Source organism: Antennarius striatus, chromosome 9 (genome assembly GCF_040054535.1).
Source record: "Antennarius striatus isolate MH-2024 chromosome 9, ASM4005453v1, whole genome shotgun sequence".
In the NCBI taxonomy this organism is placed as follows: domain Eukaryota; kingdom Metazoa; phylum Chordata; class Actinopteri; order Lophiiformes; family Antennariidae; genus Antennarius; species Antennarius striatus.
This window is the reverse complement of record NC_090784.1, coordinates 9032020-9052500: the sequence shown is the minus strand read 5'-3', so window position 1 is coordinate 9052500 and position 20481 is coordinate 9032020. Positions and strand designations below refer to the sequence as shown.

The 20481-nt window shown below is 39.4% G+C and overlaps 1 protein-coding gene across 1 annotated transcript in view; it reads left to right on the top strand.

The window, feature by feature from the left end:
• The window catches only part of grb10b (growth factor receptor-bound protein 10b), a 71370-nt gene that overhangs the window by 19991 nt on the left and 30898 nt on the right, over positions 1–20481 (top strand). The window contains exons 2-3 of the mRNA XM_068323197.1: positions 1516–1634; positions 12130–12226. Of these exons, the coding sequence (XP_068179298.1) occupies positions 1584–1634; positions 12130–12226 (148 nt within the window). The 5' untranslated portion in view covers positions 1516–1583. The remainder of the gene's footprint in view (positions 1–1515; positions 1635–12129; positions 12227–20481) is intronic.

The following is a 20481-nucleotide window of genomic DNA, read 5'->3' as shown; positions in this document are numbered from 1 at the left end:
ACATTTTCATCTTGTTATAGTTAGTGCAGTGTTTAAAGTCTCATCAAACCATCCCATGGGCAAATCTTCTTTTGTTTCAAGCAGGACTTTTCAGAACAAGTGTCCAACCTCCTATTGGGGTCACATGAAGCTGCTTTTTTCTCAATCTTTGCCTCACTTTTGTCAGAAAGTTGTCGAGTAGTCTCTTGGTGCACAGTGGTTTTGGTGTGTGTCATTCAGAAGCAGCAAGAAACAACTATATAAACACGTGTAAACTCTCTTTATGACTGAACACTCTAAATATGGTAGCTTTACACACACACACACACACACACACACACACACACACACACACACACACACACACACACACACACACACACACACACACACACCATATATATGTTAAGACATACAGTGTATGTCTGCCTGCAAACATATGCAGGCGGACATGCACAAACATGCGCATCCCAGCCCAACCACAAACGCACACATAAGATAATATTAGCTGAATATAACGCGGCAGGTCATATTTTTGAAATACCAATAGGGGTTATGAACTGCTGCTTAAAAGGCCCTCATTGTGTCAAGCCGGAGAGGTCTCACTCCAAATATATATTGGGTCTAACTTCAGACCTGGAGAGGTGCCTGCAGTGTATTTTGGGTCAGTGTTTACAGGTGCTCTTTTGGCAAAGGTGCCAAAAGGTTAATAAGATGCCCACTTTAAGAAGTTTAAATAGACTAAACCCATGTTGTTGAATTTGTGGTTATTTTGACCCATGGAGAAAGGGCTCTAAGAGGAGAGATGCCTTTAAAGTCCCCTGAAGTATAACTTCTATTCAAGAGTATTCATTTGCAAAGAGCTCACCTCAGCAAATTGTTTGTTTTAGGAATATGACATCACACAATGGTGGAGTTGACAGGTTTTTTAAATTATTTTTTAAAATTGTATTTATTTAATACCCGAAGGGAAAATGGTTGGACTCAAAGTTAGAAAAACAATGACAACAGTAACTGCGGATGGGATCTCCACTCCATTTCAGCACTCCATTCATCACAAACTTAATGTGTCTTTTTTAATGATACGGCACTTTTCTCTGTCATTGTTGTTTGTCTTCGCTCAAGTTAATGCAGATAAATAGGCCAAACTCTGCAACGTTGTTTAGAAACAACAGTTGTACGGTACAAACTGGATTTGATGTCTTTATGTTCTTTTCTTTTACCAAATAAGTGGTCATATTGATAAATAATTCTTAGACAATGTGAAGTATATCGGTGCTAAAATTATCTTAAACTTACTGATGTTCTTTCCTTGTTCCTTGTTCATTGTTGACGCTATTTACTGTGGGTTAATGTGGGTTAAGAAGTTCTCTGTGCTATATCTGGCCCCTCAGAACCTAGTCTTCATCTTCCTTTCCTCCTGTCATCCTCCTCTCATTCCTTCCTTATGTCCTGTCTTGGACCTTCCCACCCCCAGTTCTTCTTTCGTTGTAGTTTTCCGCTAACCTTCTTTTGTCTGCTCTTCTTCCTTTGCAGGTTCCAGTTTCTGTATCTTGTATCTGCTCCAGCCAAGGGACTTTTGTGATAGTTGAGAAGTTCAAAACATGGCGGTTGCCGGATGTCCGGATTATTTTCTACATCATCCAAATTATCAGGTAAACACAATTTACCATGTAGGTTTCTTCAGTAGGCTCATATGTTGTCTGGAAAAACACATTCATATTTATAAGTAATCACATAGGCAGCTGATGCTGCGGGTCACAAACCCATAGCATTTGTGTTTTATGCCCTGGGTATGAGACTCATCCACCATTTGTCATTCTTTTTTCCCATTCATTTAAAGTTGTGCTTGTGCTCACAGAGAAAACAGGATGTTCTTGTGACTGACTGATCATTTGTGTCTTTTAACCTTACTGGACTCTGTGAACTGTAGACAAGGATAGTGTGAACGTGTTCAGTTCATCTCCCACCAGAGACTCTGGTTATTTCCCATCTGCTTGTTCTTTTCCCACTCTGGTCTCAGTATAGTCATGACAACTTCTCATCCAGCCAGCAAAGACAGTAAGAGACTTCTCGAGTAAATTACACCTCAGCAGGTTGAAACACAAAAGTAAAAACCTTAAACAAAGCATATGAGTGACAAGACATAAGGTACAGGTCGTTTCGAGTTAAGTCTTTCTCGATTATAAGTTATTTAAGTGGAATACATGGAAAAATAATAATAAAGTTTATGTCATTTCACTCGACTTAATTTCTGTCCACCACACATGCATATATGGTACATTTGACCCTAACCCTAACCCTAACTTACAATCACTAGAAGGGGGCGGTAGAGGCTCAGTGGTATAGCTGGTGGTAGAGCAGGTCATCCAATGTTCTTAAGATCGACGGTTCGATTCCCGCTCTCACTCTGAGTGTGAGCTGACAGCGGGAGGTGTCAGCTCACCTCCAGAGCACTTCCGAGGCGCCGTTGAGCAAGGCGCTTTCATCCTTTCCAAGTTGCTCACTTGGTCGCTCCACAAAGGGACTGCCTACCACTCTACCTCCACCTGCCTGCCTACATGCCCTAGTGGGTGTGCGTTTGCTACAGGAGCCTGTACAAACTAACATGTATGAATGCATTTGAAGTATTTACTAACTAGACTGCTCTTAATTTCCCTTTAGGGAATATAAAATGAAACAAAAATAATTAAATTAGAAAAATGGTAAAAGCACATAATACTATGCTAATATACAATAAATAAAATAAAACATAATCAAATTAAAATATGTGCTTATAGTTCCAATATGTACTGTTAAGCCTCACTCGTAATTCACTTTGTTTTGAATTCACATTACTTTATGGTAAACTGTATTTTTTTTTTACTTATTCCTTTTTATTTCATTCAGTACAGAGCAATAAAAGCATATAAATCAAGAGGAATATGCTTTGTCACCACCTAATTAATCATCTAGAATGTTGTTTTATGTTGAACTGTTGACATTGGCTTTAGTTTAATAGGGTTGTTCACACCAGCCTCTTCAGTGCAAAGGGCTGGCACACATTTGTTAGTTCAGTAGCACCATTAGCCTGATCCAAAGCTAGTCTGTTGTTTGCTCATCACCTATGCTTTACCCGTGTCCTTTGACCTCTTAGCAGCTAAAGAACAGACAACTCAGTCTGCTTGAGTCTCAAAGATTTACACAGCTTAGAGTGTCTGAAACCAAGAAAATATTTATGGTTGAAAGAGGTCACTGTGTATATTGTTTTAGTTGTTCTGTTTTGTTGCTTAAAGCCACCAAATCCAATCCACTTACGTAATTAATGAGTGTCATTTCTAAGTCATTTCATAACACAGCAGTGTGAACCACCCCATCCCCACCCAACCCAAAAACATAGAAATGAAAAGATCTTTAATTGAGGCTGAACACGTTTAGAGTCCTAACAGAGACCAATGTTAGAATGTCAAGGTGCACGCACATATACACAACCACTCACACTATGTTCTCTCTGATTTTAAATGGAATCGGTTGCCACTGGAGCACAGTACATGAACCTGAATGTACACCTTCTAGTTTACACATGCATAGACACACACTCACTGTGCTGTTTGCAAAGCATTCAGCTCGGACAGATGTACCTTGACTTGCTGAATGAGGAAACCCCATTCACTGTAAAATTCCAGGGTTATGGAAGATTTCCCATGATAAAACTGCATCAGCAAATCAAAACAGATTCAGGTGATGATAACATTCATTGCTAAACTCAGTGGATTGTATTGCCACTATAGTCTAGTGTATGTTGTGTAATTGTCACTGTGAATAAATGATGGGATGAGCAATGCAAGGTAAATTTGATGCAAAAATGTTTTTTTGATGGAAGGATGGTTGGAGATTTAAAACCAATGCAGTTCTAGAAAGGCATTGCCTATAACGCAGTTCATAAGATTGTATGAATAGACAGGCAAGCTAAACTGGAGTCCTGTATACAGTGCATAAATCCTGAGTAAGTTACTCCCCAAAAAGCTGTGTGAGCAGAGTTGAAGGAATCCCTGTTTGAAAAACAAAAACAAAAACAAAAACAGGGATTCTTGTATAGTTGTCTTGTATAAAGGTTCTGTATTCCCTCCAGTGTATTGAACTTCCTCTATACTATATTGGATACATAAATAAACAAGTGAAGCCCAGCCCTGAAGCATAATTTCACTGTTAGAGAGCCTGAGATAGCAAATTTTTTTATTAGGACTGAACATTAACAAGATTTTGGGTGTTTCCCTTAAATTACAACAGATTTAACAAGACTGTATTTCTTTTATTTGAACTTTTCATTTGGAGTCTTTTTTTTTACTGCATTTGTGAAAGTATTTTTTTATTACTATGACAGTATAGACATGATATTGAGATTACAATGATAAAGAAGCTTTGACTCTCAACTTTCACTACATTTGTAAATGGTTTGGAAATCACATATTTTGTTTTATAAATTATGTTCTGCAATTGTATAAACAATTCCAAATATAATGTATTCCTAAATTATTGGATTTATTGTAGTAACTAGTAACCAAATTATGAGTTCAGTTATTTTCATACATAGTATGTGATACTAAGGCCTAAGGAGACAAATTATTAGGTAAGGAAAGCTGCTTATGATGTGTATTAAAACGCCGATCAACTCCCACAGTTCTATATTGATGAGTAGTGTAATATAGGCAATAGTGGGAAACAAAATAATTTGTTAATGTTTTACAGATATTTTATGTTTATAAGGCATGAATCAGCTAATTTATGTTCACTTATGTAAACATTCCAGCTTGCCAGTGACTCAGCTAAGCTGTGACAGAAGGTAGCTGACTTTCTACTATATAAACATACAGATGAATGGAACAAACTTTACTTTGACGCCCTTAAGTCTTTTTAGCTTATTATGTGAGATGAGATTTCCACTTGCTGTTTAATTTTTATATGTTCATGAGCAATGAAACAGGACTGACTCATTTAACGCTGCTGCTGTCAGGCTCAATTTCTGCTCTCTCGACCGCTGAGCAGGATTTGTGGCAGAATATTGTACCGGGACATGGCAGCACATGTTTATGTCTCCAAATGTTTGTAAGTCCAATGTTTGTAAGTTGAGGACAACCTGTATCTATCAATCAAGGGGCGGCAGTAGCTCAGTCGGTAGAGCGGGTCGTCCAATGATCCAAGATCAGTGGTTCAATTCCCGCCATTCACTCTTTGAGTGTGAGCTGGCAGTGGGAGGTGCCAGCTCACCTCCCGAGCACTGCCGAGGTGCCCTTAAGCAAGGCACCGCCCCCTCCACAAGCTGCTCATTCGAGACGCTCCAAAGATGGGGCTGCCCATCACTTGGCCTCCCTGTATTTACTGTATGCATACAGGCCCCTTGTGTGTGTGCTTGGTTGTTTGAGGGACCTGTACAAAAAACATATGTATGCATGATTACTAAGAGATTAACCACAAGTGAAAACATAATAATTTCCCCACGGGGATGATTAAAGTGTACTACTTCTTCTTCTTCTTCAATCCCCTTCACTACGATGTAGAGTTCATCGATGCAGTTAATAAAGTGACAGAGCCTAATACCCAGCAGTTCATTGTAGTTCACAAGAACAAAACAAGACCTCCATGTTTTGTCTTACTACTCCCAGTACCATCCCTGTCAGCAAGAACAGTCTGGAGGTCCTCAATGGAAACATAGCATATCTGTGCATAAGCAATAGTTCTGTACTCTCGCTTCACAGCTCAATACTCTTGATGCAAGTTCTGTTAACTCTTCCATCTAGGTAGTTTCTCATTGTCCATGATGACCGTGGGAAGACACAGCTTTTTTTTAATCTCCTGTCCAATGTTCCCTGTAATTTTTCATGTGTCTGCATACACTGAGTGCACTGAGGACCACTGTGAGCAACATCAGATGTGCGCGCTGTGGCCACACATCAGTATCACACTTGTTCAAAACCTTGAATCATAGCGAGTTGCATGGCTTATTAAAACAATCAAACTACAGTCGCAATTTCCATTAGTCTACTTTAAATATATGCAAAATGGACCACTCGAAGTGAAAAAGACAAAAATGTTGTTCTTCATGATGTGTAGTATGTTATATGTGAGGGTCCTGCTTTGGCCATGGGAAAAGTGCTGCTTTGGCTTAGCTGTGGTCCAGTTGTGGCCTGGCTTAAGGTTCTGTTCTGGCAGAAATGAAACATACACCTCTCAGACATCACATTTTGGTCACATTAAAACATTCACATTTTGTACAATGACAAGTGTTATTGTGAGACAGTGTAGATGCCTGTAACTCTTCGTCTTTCAAATATCTAATTACAGTACTCCTTTTTTATTATAATTTCTACTACCCATAAATTATCTAGTAGTAACAGCATTTAATGATTAATATCCGTAAATAAAAAATCTTAATGTCACTAGAATATGCACAAATCTGACTTAAATCTTACCTTATTTTTCACGTGGTTGTACACTTTGTCCAGGTTAATGGCTTTGTCTGGTTCTTGCTTTGAACTTTCTCAAAAAGAAAAATAATCCCACCCAGTTTCACCGCTTCTATTTGCATAAACTCCAACAGCCATTCCATCTTTAAAGAATCGCTTTTCTTTTTTCCTTTGGCTTGGTGTCGCTTCCCGTTTGTTTCCAGCCGTTAACTAGCTCACTTGCACAGCGCGTATAGCAGGGCACACGTGCAGCATCGTCAATGCTATGATTGGCTGCGTAGCTGAAGTAAACCTGATCGCATCACTGGCTGGACACCTATCACTTACTGCGTTACAATGCAAAATGGTACAGAAAACAATAGTATTGATCTAAATAATTAGATTACATTAGATCTAATATTAGTTATTATTGTATTTAATACTGTGACACCTCCGTGTCGTGTAATGTGGCAAGGATGACAACCACAGACTTCTTTTGGCGAGCTTTATTTGGGCGTCCAGCCTTAACTAGAAGCAACCCAGAACTCCTCTCACCTCCCATTCAGTACTCACCTTTTACACTCACATGCCCACCCCCCTCCATGGTGGCGTGTGCGCACATGCGCACCACATCAACAGGGGGCTTTTAGCAGGCGTTGACAGAGGAAGCTCATTAACATTTAATGTCCAGCCCAGACAAACAGATCGTGTCATCGCTGGGCTCATTTCAGCAACTTTCAACAGCTGAAAATGAGGACCACAGATAACTTTGGGACAATACATTTCAAATACAGTGTAGTTGGACATCTGACAGCTGTGTGAAATTAATTAAAAAGTGTATAATATGGGACCTTTAAACTCAGTCTGACCTCCTCGAAAGGCGTTGCTTTGATGCACATCTGAGTCCGTTCCTCTTTGCTGGAGGCCTGAACTCTGGATCTTTGAGTCTGTCCTTTTTTAAATGCCTTAACCTTGTCTCTGCTCTCCACTAACCCTTTTGAAAAGCTGAACCCTGACCCCTTGAGTCTTTCTTAAAGTTCCTTTCAACCTCATCAGTTTGAAAGGGTCTTTATACCATATGCTTGTTGACAAAACCTGGCTTACCTTCAGTCATGTCTTGACCCCTCTTTAAGAAGTTAAGCGATGTCTGTGTGTGTGTGTGTGTTGTGTGTGTGTGTGTGTGTGTGTGTGTGTGTTTGTGCCAAGACCTTCACATTACTATATATTACTATATATTACACCACATTACTATATATCATCCCATATAGCATACGTGCGTCCCTGGGAAGTATGGCTGACTGGTTAGTGACCAGTCACTTCCTAGTTGCCGTACAGCCAGACAGGATGGTAATGGTACCATTTGCAAAGTAACTGAAACCAAAGATTCTCCCATTAAGATCCAAAGTCTCTTTTGTGATCCAGTAAAGATGGCTGGAACTGAAGACAGAACAAAGACGGAACACATATAATGTTTGGATACTTTGATGAACGGATCCATCAGACTGGAATTCTTCAAGCAATATTCTCCCAGTGAGTCAGTTCTGTTCCAGCTACTCATTAGGCCAAGTCTGTAAGGTTATTTCATGTCACAAGATTTGTAGGCCATAAAAAATGTTATCCAAGATCACATACACATATAAATTTGGGTTTTGTACTTCAGATAACTTGTCCAGGAATGATATCTAGCAGTCCGCTACAAGAAGACACATTTTCAAATGAAAGTAAATAAAAACTTCTTTGAATTGAGATGGAAAATAGTTTGCGTATACAAACTGTTTGGGTCATTTAGGATAAATAATGCTATGACTTCATATTACATCAGATCATATTACATACACATCATTTGTGTGTATGTGTAAAACTAGAGCAAGGCAAACGGAGCAAATTATTTATCCTTGTCCTTTTAGCAGTAAAACACACAGGATCCATCCCATTTTGTAGTGACAACTTCTTATGACATCATTAATTGCAGCTTGCATCTGCTTTCATAAAATAAGACACTGTCCAAGACCGTGAGTGTACAAAATGACATGTAATGGAGACATCATAATTTAATCACTGGCTCCGGAGGAAACTCGAACTGGTGAGACAAAAAAGATTACTGTATTTTGTCATAATAACCTCTGTTATAGACACAGTGGCTTGGAAGAATCCAGCTCTGGCTTTGCTTTCAGTACTTGAAATGAAGCAGAATTAAAAACTACAGTAGCTTTTATTACACCATCGGAGGAACTATACTGTTTTATAAAGATAGAATCAGTAACATTGTTTCACTGAAAATCACTCAATGTCTCAGTACATGCTCATCCCACTCCTGCTTTAAGAAGAAGAAGATGATTATGATGAAGACTCCATTGATCCCCATATAGAAATTATTTCTCCATTCTTTTTTTTTTTTTTCTATTTTCACACACGTATACAGTGGTATGAAAAAGTTTGGGCACCCCTGATAATTTTCCAGATTTTCCTTTATAAATAACTGGTGGTTTGGATCAACAATTTCAGTAAAATATATCATATACCAGATGGACACAGTGGTGTTTGAGAAGTAAAATGGATTTTATAGGATTTACAAAAACTGTGCAATAATTATTTAAACAAAAGTAGTCATGTGCATAAATTTGGGCACCCCAAAACAAAAATTATATCAGTATTTAGTAGAGCGTGTTTTTGCAGAAATAACAGCCACTAAATATTTTCCAAAGCTTCCATTGAGGGTCTGGATTTTGATTGGTTATTTTTGATTATTTGTCCTCACAACACTTCTCCAGTTCGGTTAGTTTGATGGTTGCCAGTACTGTATGGTCAGCCCGCTTTCAATCACACCAAATATTCAGGTCCGGGAGTGAGACGGCTCTCCAGAACATTGTACTTGTTCCTCTACATGAATGCCTTAGTAGATTTTGAACAGTGTTTAGGGTCGCTGTCCTGTTCACGTATCCAGCCCCAGCATAACTTCAACTTTGTCTATGACTAATAAACATAGTTTGCAAGAATCTGCTGATTCGGACTGGAATTCATGTGACCTTCAACTTTAACAAGATTGCCAGTACTGGCACTGGACACACAGCCCCACAGCATGATGGAACCAAAACTAAATTTTACTATGGGTAGCAGGTGTTTGTTTTGGAACACTTTTTTTTTCGTCTTTTCTTCGTCTGCGGTGTGTACCCCCACTTGTTATAGATAGATAGATAGATATACTTTATTTATCCCAAACTGGGAAATTTAGACATCACAGTAGCAGAACAGAATTATTGCAGAAAATATACATTGAGGAAAAAAAAGACAGGGAAAGATAATAATAATAATAACATTAATACCAAATAACTCAGTTTTAGTTTTGTCAGTCCATAGCACTCCATTCCATAATGAAGCTGGCTCGTCCAAATGTGCTTTAGCATGCCCCAAGTGAATGTTTGTGGCATGTGCGCAGACAAAGCTTCTTCAGCATCGCTCTTCCATAGAGCATCCCTTTGTGCAAAGTGTGCTGAATAGTTGAACCATGCACAGTGACACCATCTGCAGCAAGATAATGTTGTAGGTCTTTGGACCTGATCTGTGGGGTGACTTTGACTGTTCTCACCATCCGTTGCCACCACTTATCTGGCATTTTTCTTGGTTTGCCACTTCGGGCTTTAACTAGAACTATGCCTGTGTTCTTCTATTTCCACACTATGTTCCTTACAGTGGAAACTGACAAGCTGAAATCTTTGAGATAGCTTTTTGCATCCTTCCCCCTAAACCAAGATGTTGAACTATCTTGTTTTCATTCAACAGTTGTTTTGAGGCTCCCCTGTTGCCACAGTACAAGTTCTAATATGTATATATAAACATATAAAAATCATTTTTTTATGATGCAGGTGTATTAAATATAGATTCAGAAACAAATGGGTTTTTGGTTTTAGTGATATCTGTCATCTACTTATTGGATGGTTGGTTGTTGGAGGCCCTGTTGACCCTATTCTAGATGCTGATGTGGACTTGAGCAAAATACACAAGTTTTCAGAAATATAAATAATCGCACTGGGACAATGAGGTTAAATGGATTCCTCTATAGTCTAATACACACTTGTCATATTGTTGTGGCTTGCAGGAGTATTTATTGTACTCCCCATACAGCACATATATTATGATTATGTTTTGTTTTTCCCAAACCATTTCTGTTTTGTAAAGAATAATTCAATGTCCAGGTGGAAGCATAGATAGCAATAATACAGATATTACCAACAGGTGATAGAAGCAAAAGGGTCTGTACAACATTCAAGAAGTGCATGATGCAGTTGTTTTTTAAAGATAGTGTTTTATATTTGGAAAAAACCCTGTCAGCTATTCTAATGAGCTAATTAAACTGTTTTGGTTTGATAATAAACTGCGCACAATGGGTGTCAAGTGTTTTGCTTTCTTTCTAATCCCACACTTGAAGGGGTGTACCAACGCCGAACATCAAAAGGCTGGAATTCACTCAAAGACCAGGTTGTTGCTTCTTTTTCTTTTATTTTTCTTTACAACCTTTTTCTTCAATAGTCTTCAAAGTAGTGGTAGGTGAAAAACCTTAAACATCACATGATTATCATAATGAAAAACAGGTTCTAATAAATTAAAAAAGTTATCAGACCCATAATCAATAATTATAATAAATACAAATTAATATTGATCAATTATCAAACCCTTTCACATTAACCAAGTGCATGAAAAGAGATTTATTTATTTTTCCTTTGAGTTAAAACAGATGTAATTCCAATGTAAATTCATCAAAATAGATAAAATACATTTTTGTTTTTTCTTTTAACCCATGAAACCAATGAATTAAGCATTTCACTAAACCAACATGTAAATTAATAACTAATCAACACACAATTCCCCACCAGGTTTAGACACACATTTAAATCCCATATCCACTATAAAATTACTATTCTTTTTTCAGTAAGTCACATTTATAGCAGCCTTAAACACGCTGTCTGCATATAGAGAAAACATAAGACCCGTTTATCCCATGCCCTCACTAGCAGTCAACATTTACACACAGCACCGGACGCTACAAATAACTTCACCCACACTTCAGATACCTCGCATCCACACATGAAACTAAAGTATTCTTACCGGCGGTCCGTTCGGCTCTTTGTTAGTACGTTTTTCGCGCTCTGTGGGGAAACTTAACTTTTCTGCTCCGTTGTGGCGTCTCTTCTCTCTGCTTGACTTGACACAGGTGAGTAATCAACATGCTCACACCCCAGCTGATGAGCCGGGAGCGCCCATCGCTGCAATCACACCCCCCCCCCCCCACACGCAAACTACTACAAATGTGCAAAACAAATGGCCGAACTCTCCCGAATTACACCCCAACCTCATCCGGGACCACCCAGATGAACACGGGTGCAGACGTGCTCTGCCGGATACGCTATAATGAAAACACAGTTTCCACAGCTAAGATCTGGTTGATCGTGCGCTTCAACACCGCCATGGTTACGCACACGCGCATCAGCTGACGAAACAGCTGTTCGCCGCTACAATGGGGATTGTACCATGTTGGCAATATATTGTTGTGGTGTTTATTTCTTTGAATCAATTAAAAAGTAGTCTGTCAAAATCAAACTTGGTTTAGAATTGGTTGCTACCTTTATTTGCTTCCTGAAAAGGTTTTTGAGATGCTGATTTTATTACACCAAGTTGATTGCAATAAGGTGATAAAATGTTCTCTTTTTTTATTTGGTTCTTTCTTCCTCAGCAGGACAAAATAGACCGGTCCTCCAATCACAGACAGGCTGATCTCATTGGTCCAACCTTCCAAGAGCAAGCCAATCGGAGTTCTCCCAACCACCAAGGTTGGTCACGACTGGTGTGTGTGTGTGTGTGTGTGTCTGTGTGTGTGTGTGTGTGTGTGTGTGCGTGCGTGCGTGCGTGTCCACGGGTGTGTGTGCTCCTGTGCGTGCGTGCAATCCTCTTTCTTGGACATGAGCAACCCCTTGGTTACATCAGTGAAATAATGTAAGATTTTAAACAGGTAGTGGGATTTATCATATAATATTACAATATGTACAATTGAGTTTACTTTAAATTGCCCCTGTCCCATAGACAAAGGTTCTCTAATCCATAATTAGTGTACATTTTCAAAGATTTGTGAAGTTAGAGGTAAACCCTTAAATGTACTGTACTCTTTTCTGTGGTTCTTGGTTTAAATGAAAGTCAAATTAATTCTGTTAAACACAGAAACAACCTGGAAATCCAATCCTACTACTATTTGTGTGTGTGTTTGTGTGTACCTGTGGGCCTCTGTGTGTTGTCGCTGTACAGTGTGGAGAGCAGCTTGCTGCTCATTATTCTGGCCCTGGGGTGGGTTGAGAAGGGGTGTATATTTGGGTCTCTTCCGCTGTAAACAACAGTTCAAAGGATGATCTGCATGGACACAGGGTGCCATTATAATTACGCCGTCTACCTAATTGTGATATACAGGGTAAAACCATGACAACCGGAGCATGAGATTTAAGCACAATATTGGCTCAGCATGGGAGGTAAGGGCAGGGAGTCTGTGAGGACTCAGTGAGTGAATTAGAAAGCTTGGATCTTGCATGGGAAGTAAATGGAGCAGAAATTACATTGTCATTTTCACGATCAGCCAGGATGGAGAGAACACAGAAAGACTAGAAAGGCAGATGATTAAATGTCTTCAAAATAGAAGCTTTTCCTCAAGTAAATATTTTGGACGGCAGCACAGTGGTGCAGTGGATAGTGCTGTTGCATCACAACAAGTAAGTCTTTCTGTTCAGAGTTTGTATGTTCTCTGTGTTTGCGTGGGTTCTCTCTGGGTTCTCTGGCTTCCTCCAACCACCAAAAACAATGCAACGACTTGGTCGCGCTGAATTGTCCGTAGGTATGACTGTATGAGTGAATAAGTGCATCATCACTCTATGTAGCCATGCAATGAGCTGGCGATCTGTCCAGCTCTTTGCATGGCTACCACTGCCTCCCGCCCAATGTCATCTGGGATAGGCTCCAGCATAAACCCGTGGCCTAATTTTGGGTAAGCGGCTGAAAATGAGACCATTCTTCTGGGTGAAAAGGAATGAATATTTGAGAGAGATACCCTGATATTTGTAGATTATGTGTTGACAGAGCAGCATTGAGAGAATTGATATTTTTGTTCCACTTGAAGCTGGTCAGTGAAACAAGATTCACCCTGATGATCGACCTCAATTATCTGGTAGTTGTTGAGAATTTTTAAAGAGCCAATCTCTACTCCTGTCTTCAAAACCAGCAGTACTCTATGGGCAGTGTTACGCCAATGAGAACAATGTCACAAAGCCGCTGACTGCTGCCAAGAAATAGCAATCAGATAGCTCTTAAGTCTAATGTTAGCAAGTATACTACCTCTGACAGAAACTGAATTCTATCTCCAGTTGTTGCTGAAGTCCTTCACAGTGTTCTTTCATCTCTCCACAGCATTAGTTAAGTACATTGTTGTCACACCGCATAATTTTTACGTTGTGAGAGAGATGTAATGATGTGGTGTATTGTTCTCTGTGACATGATAGTCTTAATAAATTCCTGTTGTTTAAGATGCACCATTATTTTCAAATCTTGTAACATGAATATGTATGTAATTGGAGAGGGGATTTTTTTTAGGTCTCCATGTATGGGTGGTACACAATGTTTGAAAAATCACTTTGGCTTTTAAAACGCCATCAGCTTTTGTGAGTTAAGCTAAGCTTATATAGTAAAATATTTCAAATTCAATAACATGAAAATTAAAGCTCCAGAAAAGCCTGTGAGTGAACCTTGTGTCTACTGTACTGTAGGTTTGTCTAATTAATTATCTTTTAATAAGTAAAGGGGAGCCTGTGATCTTTTGGTTCGTTGATTATGACATTCAGAAAAGATTCTGTCCTGTAGGAAAGATGTAATAATGAAAAAGGGACCGATATCCGGTGTGCTTACTTAGATTTAATCATGACCACTGAATGTGTGTGATTCCGCTGTACTTAGTCATCGCTTTTTTGTAGTTCTCAAGATCTGAATTGACTTGATGATCATTATTTAGAAACTACTTTGGCAGGTCGCACAGAATGTCATGTTATAGCAAAAATCTGAGGTGAGGCAGTCATTCCATCCTCCATAGAGTAATAGAACCAGTAGCCATGCCATAAGTAACTGTATATTATTAGCATTTTTATGTGTTTTGATTAGGGGATTCCTGATGGACAGCAGCTGCTAGGCAACAAGTCCCATCAATAGCACCAATGCAGTGCAGTAATCTGAAGGCTTGGGTCTTTGGGGCCCAACCAGCCATGATCTCAAGCCAAGAAATGAAATTCCCACCTACAGTTATTCCAGTTATGCCTTTGTAAGGGCAGCCATGACATGAGCACACGCATGCATAGGTGTACATGTGAAAGCACAGAAGCATAAGTCTGGACACACATTTTGACTCACAAACAGTGAGGGACCACATTCCTGAAAAGAAAAGGGACTCTTGAACAGGAGTTAAAAAAGGGTGGGCATGTGTACTTTAGAAAGAAATATGCTAATTTGGCAAACTTGCGTCACCTCAGTATTCTGTTTCAAGTGTCAATTTGAAGATTTATATATATATCTTGTGTAAAGATAGATTGGCAGCAGGACAAAGGAGTCATTTAAGTTGAAGCTGTACTGTAGGACTCTGAGGCATCTGCCTGGGGGGGGGTTTGATCCTTCAGATGGAGCACGTGAGCCTCTCTGTTGATTGCTTCACCAAAGAGGTGTGGTTTTTTTGTTCTTTATTTATTTTTTCATGCCTTTCTTGGTTAGTTTACTGTACTAATCTTGGCTGCACACTGAGATTGTTGAGCCCTGCTAAGATGCCTAACCTTAGGTTGATATCAACTACATTTCTGAAGGACTTTGAATATATTTCTACCATAACTGTTTGTGGTAGCCCTCTAGAATGTATGTCCGGGTGTCCCTGAGAAGTGACTGGGGTTATCTTCAGCCGTAAATGAGTGGTCTCTAGTGGATCCGGAGTCATTTAGCTGTGTATTTAGAAACCTTAGGAAAAAACAGAAACTCACACAACTCCCTGACGGACACCATTGCTGATTATCAAAGGTTCAGGAAACGTGTCGTCCCCTCACATACTGGATATGGTCGTTCACAAACAAAGTGATTTTGAGTTTTTTATTTATGCCCTTCTGTAGGACCAAGGGAACACAAGGGTGTAATCTGTTGAAGGTTGAGCTGAAGTTAACTAGTAGATTCTTAGTACTCGATGCTGTCCATTAAGTTCTGTGACATGTACATGCAAACCAGTGGAGATAATGATGCAAGCCCTCATCCAGCTTGTGTTTGTGATTTTCGGTGTTTTGTTCTCAGCAGTTGTTTTGATTGAGAGCCTGTAATCTTTATCTCCTTGTACAATTTTGTCAGCAGTCTTAAATCCCGCTTTTCTTAATGCAGTCATCACCTGCCTTTTAATATATGGTTTGTCAGACATTTTATGGTCTATATCCTGACATCACGACACAACACAAATTGTCATGTTAACTGTGGCATCTATAATTATGTCCAGGCATAACTCAACAGAGAGGGTAGTCCACTCTGTGCAGAAAAAGCAGTGACAGATTTGATGAGGGGTTTGATGCTCTTTATAAGCTATGGGCTCTGTATGCATGTTTTACATTTTGAGAGCAGTTTTCTAACGTGATTATTTCTGTTAAGACATGTAATATATTGTTCAAAACAAAAAAAAGAAGAGTCTCTAAATTTGATTTAAATCTCCAGATTGAAGATCATGTTTGATGAATGGATGAATTCATGCATAACAACTGAGGCTAACAGGTTCTACTTCTTACAACTCACTGATTGATGCTTTGTCTAATAAACTTTGTTTTCTCTATCCACTGTTTTCCCTTCAATGAGTCCTCCCCTATTGCTCTTTCTACTCCCATCATTTATGCTTGTCTTAATTTTCACTCCCTCCCTTGCTTCTCGTGTTTCCATCCAACCCATCCATACACCCCCTCCACGCCAGGAGCGTTGGCCTTCAGTGGGTGTGTGTGCTGTCACCAGAGGTATTGTGCTCCCCAGTGCGGAGCCACGCTTTACAGTTTAGCCGTGCTCTGTCTGTACTCTCACTGATCCCTTTGAATGGAAACCCCTCTTCTGGGCTTGTATTCAGCGGCTGCTTATCCCCCTTCTGTGTCTGCTATGTGTGTTCAATTGATGTACTGTATACCCCATACCATGTACTTCTTCAGAAGAGTGTTGCCCCCATATGGATCTCATCAACACAATGGACCTGTATGGCCATGCCTCACTAATGATCAGAAACAATCAAAGCAGCTTTTATGCAGATTCTTACCACACTTGATTAGGTTTACAGTTGGATAATATTGTATTTAGTGAGGAAAAGACAATAGAATAAGCTTTGTCTATTTTTACCACTAATTTAATGGATTATACTGTAGGTTCTCAGAAGAGGAGGGAGGGGGCTAAACATATCTGAGGAGAAGAGGCATATTTTAACTCAAGCCATGGGAGTAATGAAAGCACAAGGAGATGAGAACAATAATGCCAGTGTTACCCATCAGAGTTGTATAGATAGATAGATAGATACTTTATTAATCCCGGAGGAAATTGCATATTTGTCTAGAATAGATGGAGGACTGATTATAAAGCACTTTTTTTGCTGTGGCTTGTACTTGTCAAACCTCATTGGAAGCGTTCATGTATGTCATGAATAATTTAAGCCTTTGTAATCAAACAGCCTATGTAATAAAAATATGGTCTGTACACTGAGGCTTAATTAATTAATAAACTCACTGAAAAATGTAGTAGTGGACAAGTACTACAATAGTAGGCTAATTGATAAGATCCTTATACAGTGCAAATTACACCAACATGTTGGATTGAGGATTTCAGTGACAGTGATCTGACTTTATGGTGGTTGTGGATTTTTTTCATACAAAACAACTAATACAAAGAAATTGAGATTACAGTAATGAATAATTCACCATTGAGTAATATACCCATACACCTGAAGATTAAACCAACTCCACATTTAGCAGGGTAATATTTGGAACAGAAGGACATTACTGTGCTTCTAAAATAATCTTTTCATTTATGAAATTAAGATTTTCTAAAAATGTGAAGCCCTTGTTTTACTCAGTGGCGTACATATTAAGTCATTGAGTGTTACATCTGTAGATCTGCTCTGATAGTTACTATTGGCTCGGATATTGTAAGGCCAGGTGTGCCGTAAACACCTTCTTGTACCTGCTTGTGACAAGGATGTACCTCAACTGTACTGCAGTCCATCACAAAGAAAGAACCACCTCAGATGCTCCCTGCTCTAAATAATCATGGGTTTAAATCCAGTGTGTGCGTGACTGCCTGCATGATGTCTGTGTCATCAGGCTGAATGTGACCCACCCAGTGGCATGACTCAAAGCTTTCTATGTGTTGTGAGGAAGCAATTTGTTTTGATATCCTGAAGGTACATGTCTCACCTTGAGAATACGAGGTATGAGGAACGAATGATGTGTTCAAAAACAGGTGTGTTATAAAAATACACATCAAGGGTAATATATGTTATACCCAATGCTGCAAATAGCAGAGAATCTGTCTGTCTGCTGTAGTGAGTATCAGCCTGGAGCACAGCCTGCCTATACTGTACATTCTCTGGCGTATAGAGCTCTTTAGCTCTTCAAGCAATCTAAAAGAAGCTGCTCCAGCTTACTTCAAACTATTAATACCTACAGATTAACCACCTGTGATTCACAGGCACCTGTGATGCAGCTACCTGACACGTTTTCAGGGAAAGCTCCTCGTGGTTGACGCTGTGGTTTTAGTAGGCAACCTTTAGTATCATTGCCGGGGTCAAAGCTTACCTGCTGGGTATGGGGATGTTCATTGAACTGTTAACCTTTGGCGTTATGGTTATGTTATGGGAATGTATTTTGTGTTTTGGAAAAAATTCTAGTGCTCTCTCATTGATCCTTCCCTATGGCGAAGGCTTACATTCTGTCTACTACTTGATAAAAAAATCCATCAATCAAATGACTAATTTCCCATGTCACCTTTTTGCTGAGTAGTGGGACTATTAACTGTATTTGAGTGGCATGACCCTCACACCACCCTACATGATGCAGTTGTTCCACCGTCCTCCAACATGAGATATAGGGAAGTTATGAATTGGCGATGCTTTTTACACATTTTAGTTCTGTCAGCAGTGCTATAAAGTTAAAATGTGGTTGTTTCTTCATTCCTGTGCTCAGCTTTGATTTGACCCATTTTGTTCATGCTGGAGGAGAGATCTAAATGTATTCATCTGGTTTATTTTTCACATATATGTCATTGAGTCTTTAAAAGTATCATTTTGCACACTAAGGATAAGCAATACAAAAGAATGCAGTGCTGCTGTTATCATATTAAAGGCACATACACATAAAGGCACATATTGAATTATTGATCTATTGCACTTATGCACCATGTTCTTTCAATATATGGCATCAATTAAATTACAAATAAAATGCAGAAATTTGAAATTGGACATCGATTTTTTTTTCTAATCAGAGGATTGTCCATCTTTTCTTTAAATTGAGACATATCTTGCTATAGACTAGTCACCTTATGATATTTCTTTGGAAGAACTTTTATGTAGAAGTGAGGCCTGTCTGTTCGTCTGCACGCATGCACCCACACGCACGCACTACTTTTGAAGCCCTTGTCTGGCACAGTTAGAGCTTGTCTCCCCCTAGTGGGTGTACAGGGCAACTGGATGAGATTTGGCAATTTCATGAGATACATTGATTTTTTTATATCATGAATAATTAGTCGTCAGTCCACAGTATGAAATACAGTGCTGTTTGCAATCCAGCCTCTTCAGTTAATAAATCTTTCACTACAAGAAGCTGTTTTAGCACAATTTGCCTTCGAACTTTGATTTAACATGTTGGTTCGAATGAGTTTATGTGACTAGAGCAGTGGTTCTTAACCTTGTTGGAGGTACCGAACCCTGCCGGTTTCATATGCTCACTCACCGAACCCTTTTTTAGTAAAAATTGAAGACATAAGTGTATGTTATACTGGTGTATTTAATGAATTGTGCATTAATGTCACCTTTTTCAAAGATAAAAAGCAAGACAGTGCATGAACTCACATGAAATGACCTACCTGCAAATCAGTATGACTTCTGCTGTTGTTTTTGAGAGACCAGTTCAGATATGTGTGGCTTCACCTCTTATGTCATTTTCACAGCAAAGTCTGTTTCTTTTGTTTTCCATGCAGGTTAAGGAAGTGTTCCTTTGTTTTTGCCAGTGCAAGACTAGAGTTGCTCAACTTGACATTGCAAATCATGCAGAACTCTGACTCCCATCACGTTCCGTTATACAGTACATGTAAATTCACGTTGCACATATTCGTCGGACCACTTTCTTTTTTTGCTCAACATTTTTTTGCTCAAAATTAAAATATTAAGAAAGCAATCAGATGTCGTACCATCATGACAGGCATAAATCGAAGTCCTACTGAGAGGGCAAAATCCCATGTAGAACAGGTAGGCTAATCAGTGTAGCGTGATCACCTGCAGCCAGCAATGGCTAAGGGGGGCGTGTCATCACGAATTGACACGATGTGTCAAACGTACACAGTGATTTGTGTATGTTTGGCAAAAACACCTGTTTTGTCTAGACCTCCGTCTCCCCCGAAACCGAGACCGACTCACCAAACCCCTAGGGTTTGATCGAACCCAGGTCAAGAACCACTGGACTAGAATTTTTCACCCCCCCCCCCACCACACACACACACACACACACACACACACACACACACACACACACACACACACACACACACACACACACACACACACACACACACACTGATGCCTTTGCTATGAACCCCCTGGTGAGAGCTGAAAAGTGTCATGGACAGGTTCATACTTGTACGAACATGCCCATCATACTTTATTGGGCTCAAAGGGCAGCACAGTGAACGCTGTCAAAACAGATAGTCTTGTTTAAGTATTCTGGTGAAACTGGTTACCAGTTGTTGTTTTTTTAACATTCGGATGAAAGTACTGTAAAATAAGGTCAAAGGTTCAAATCTC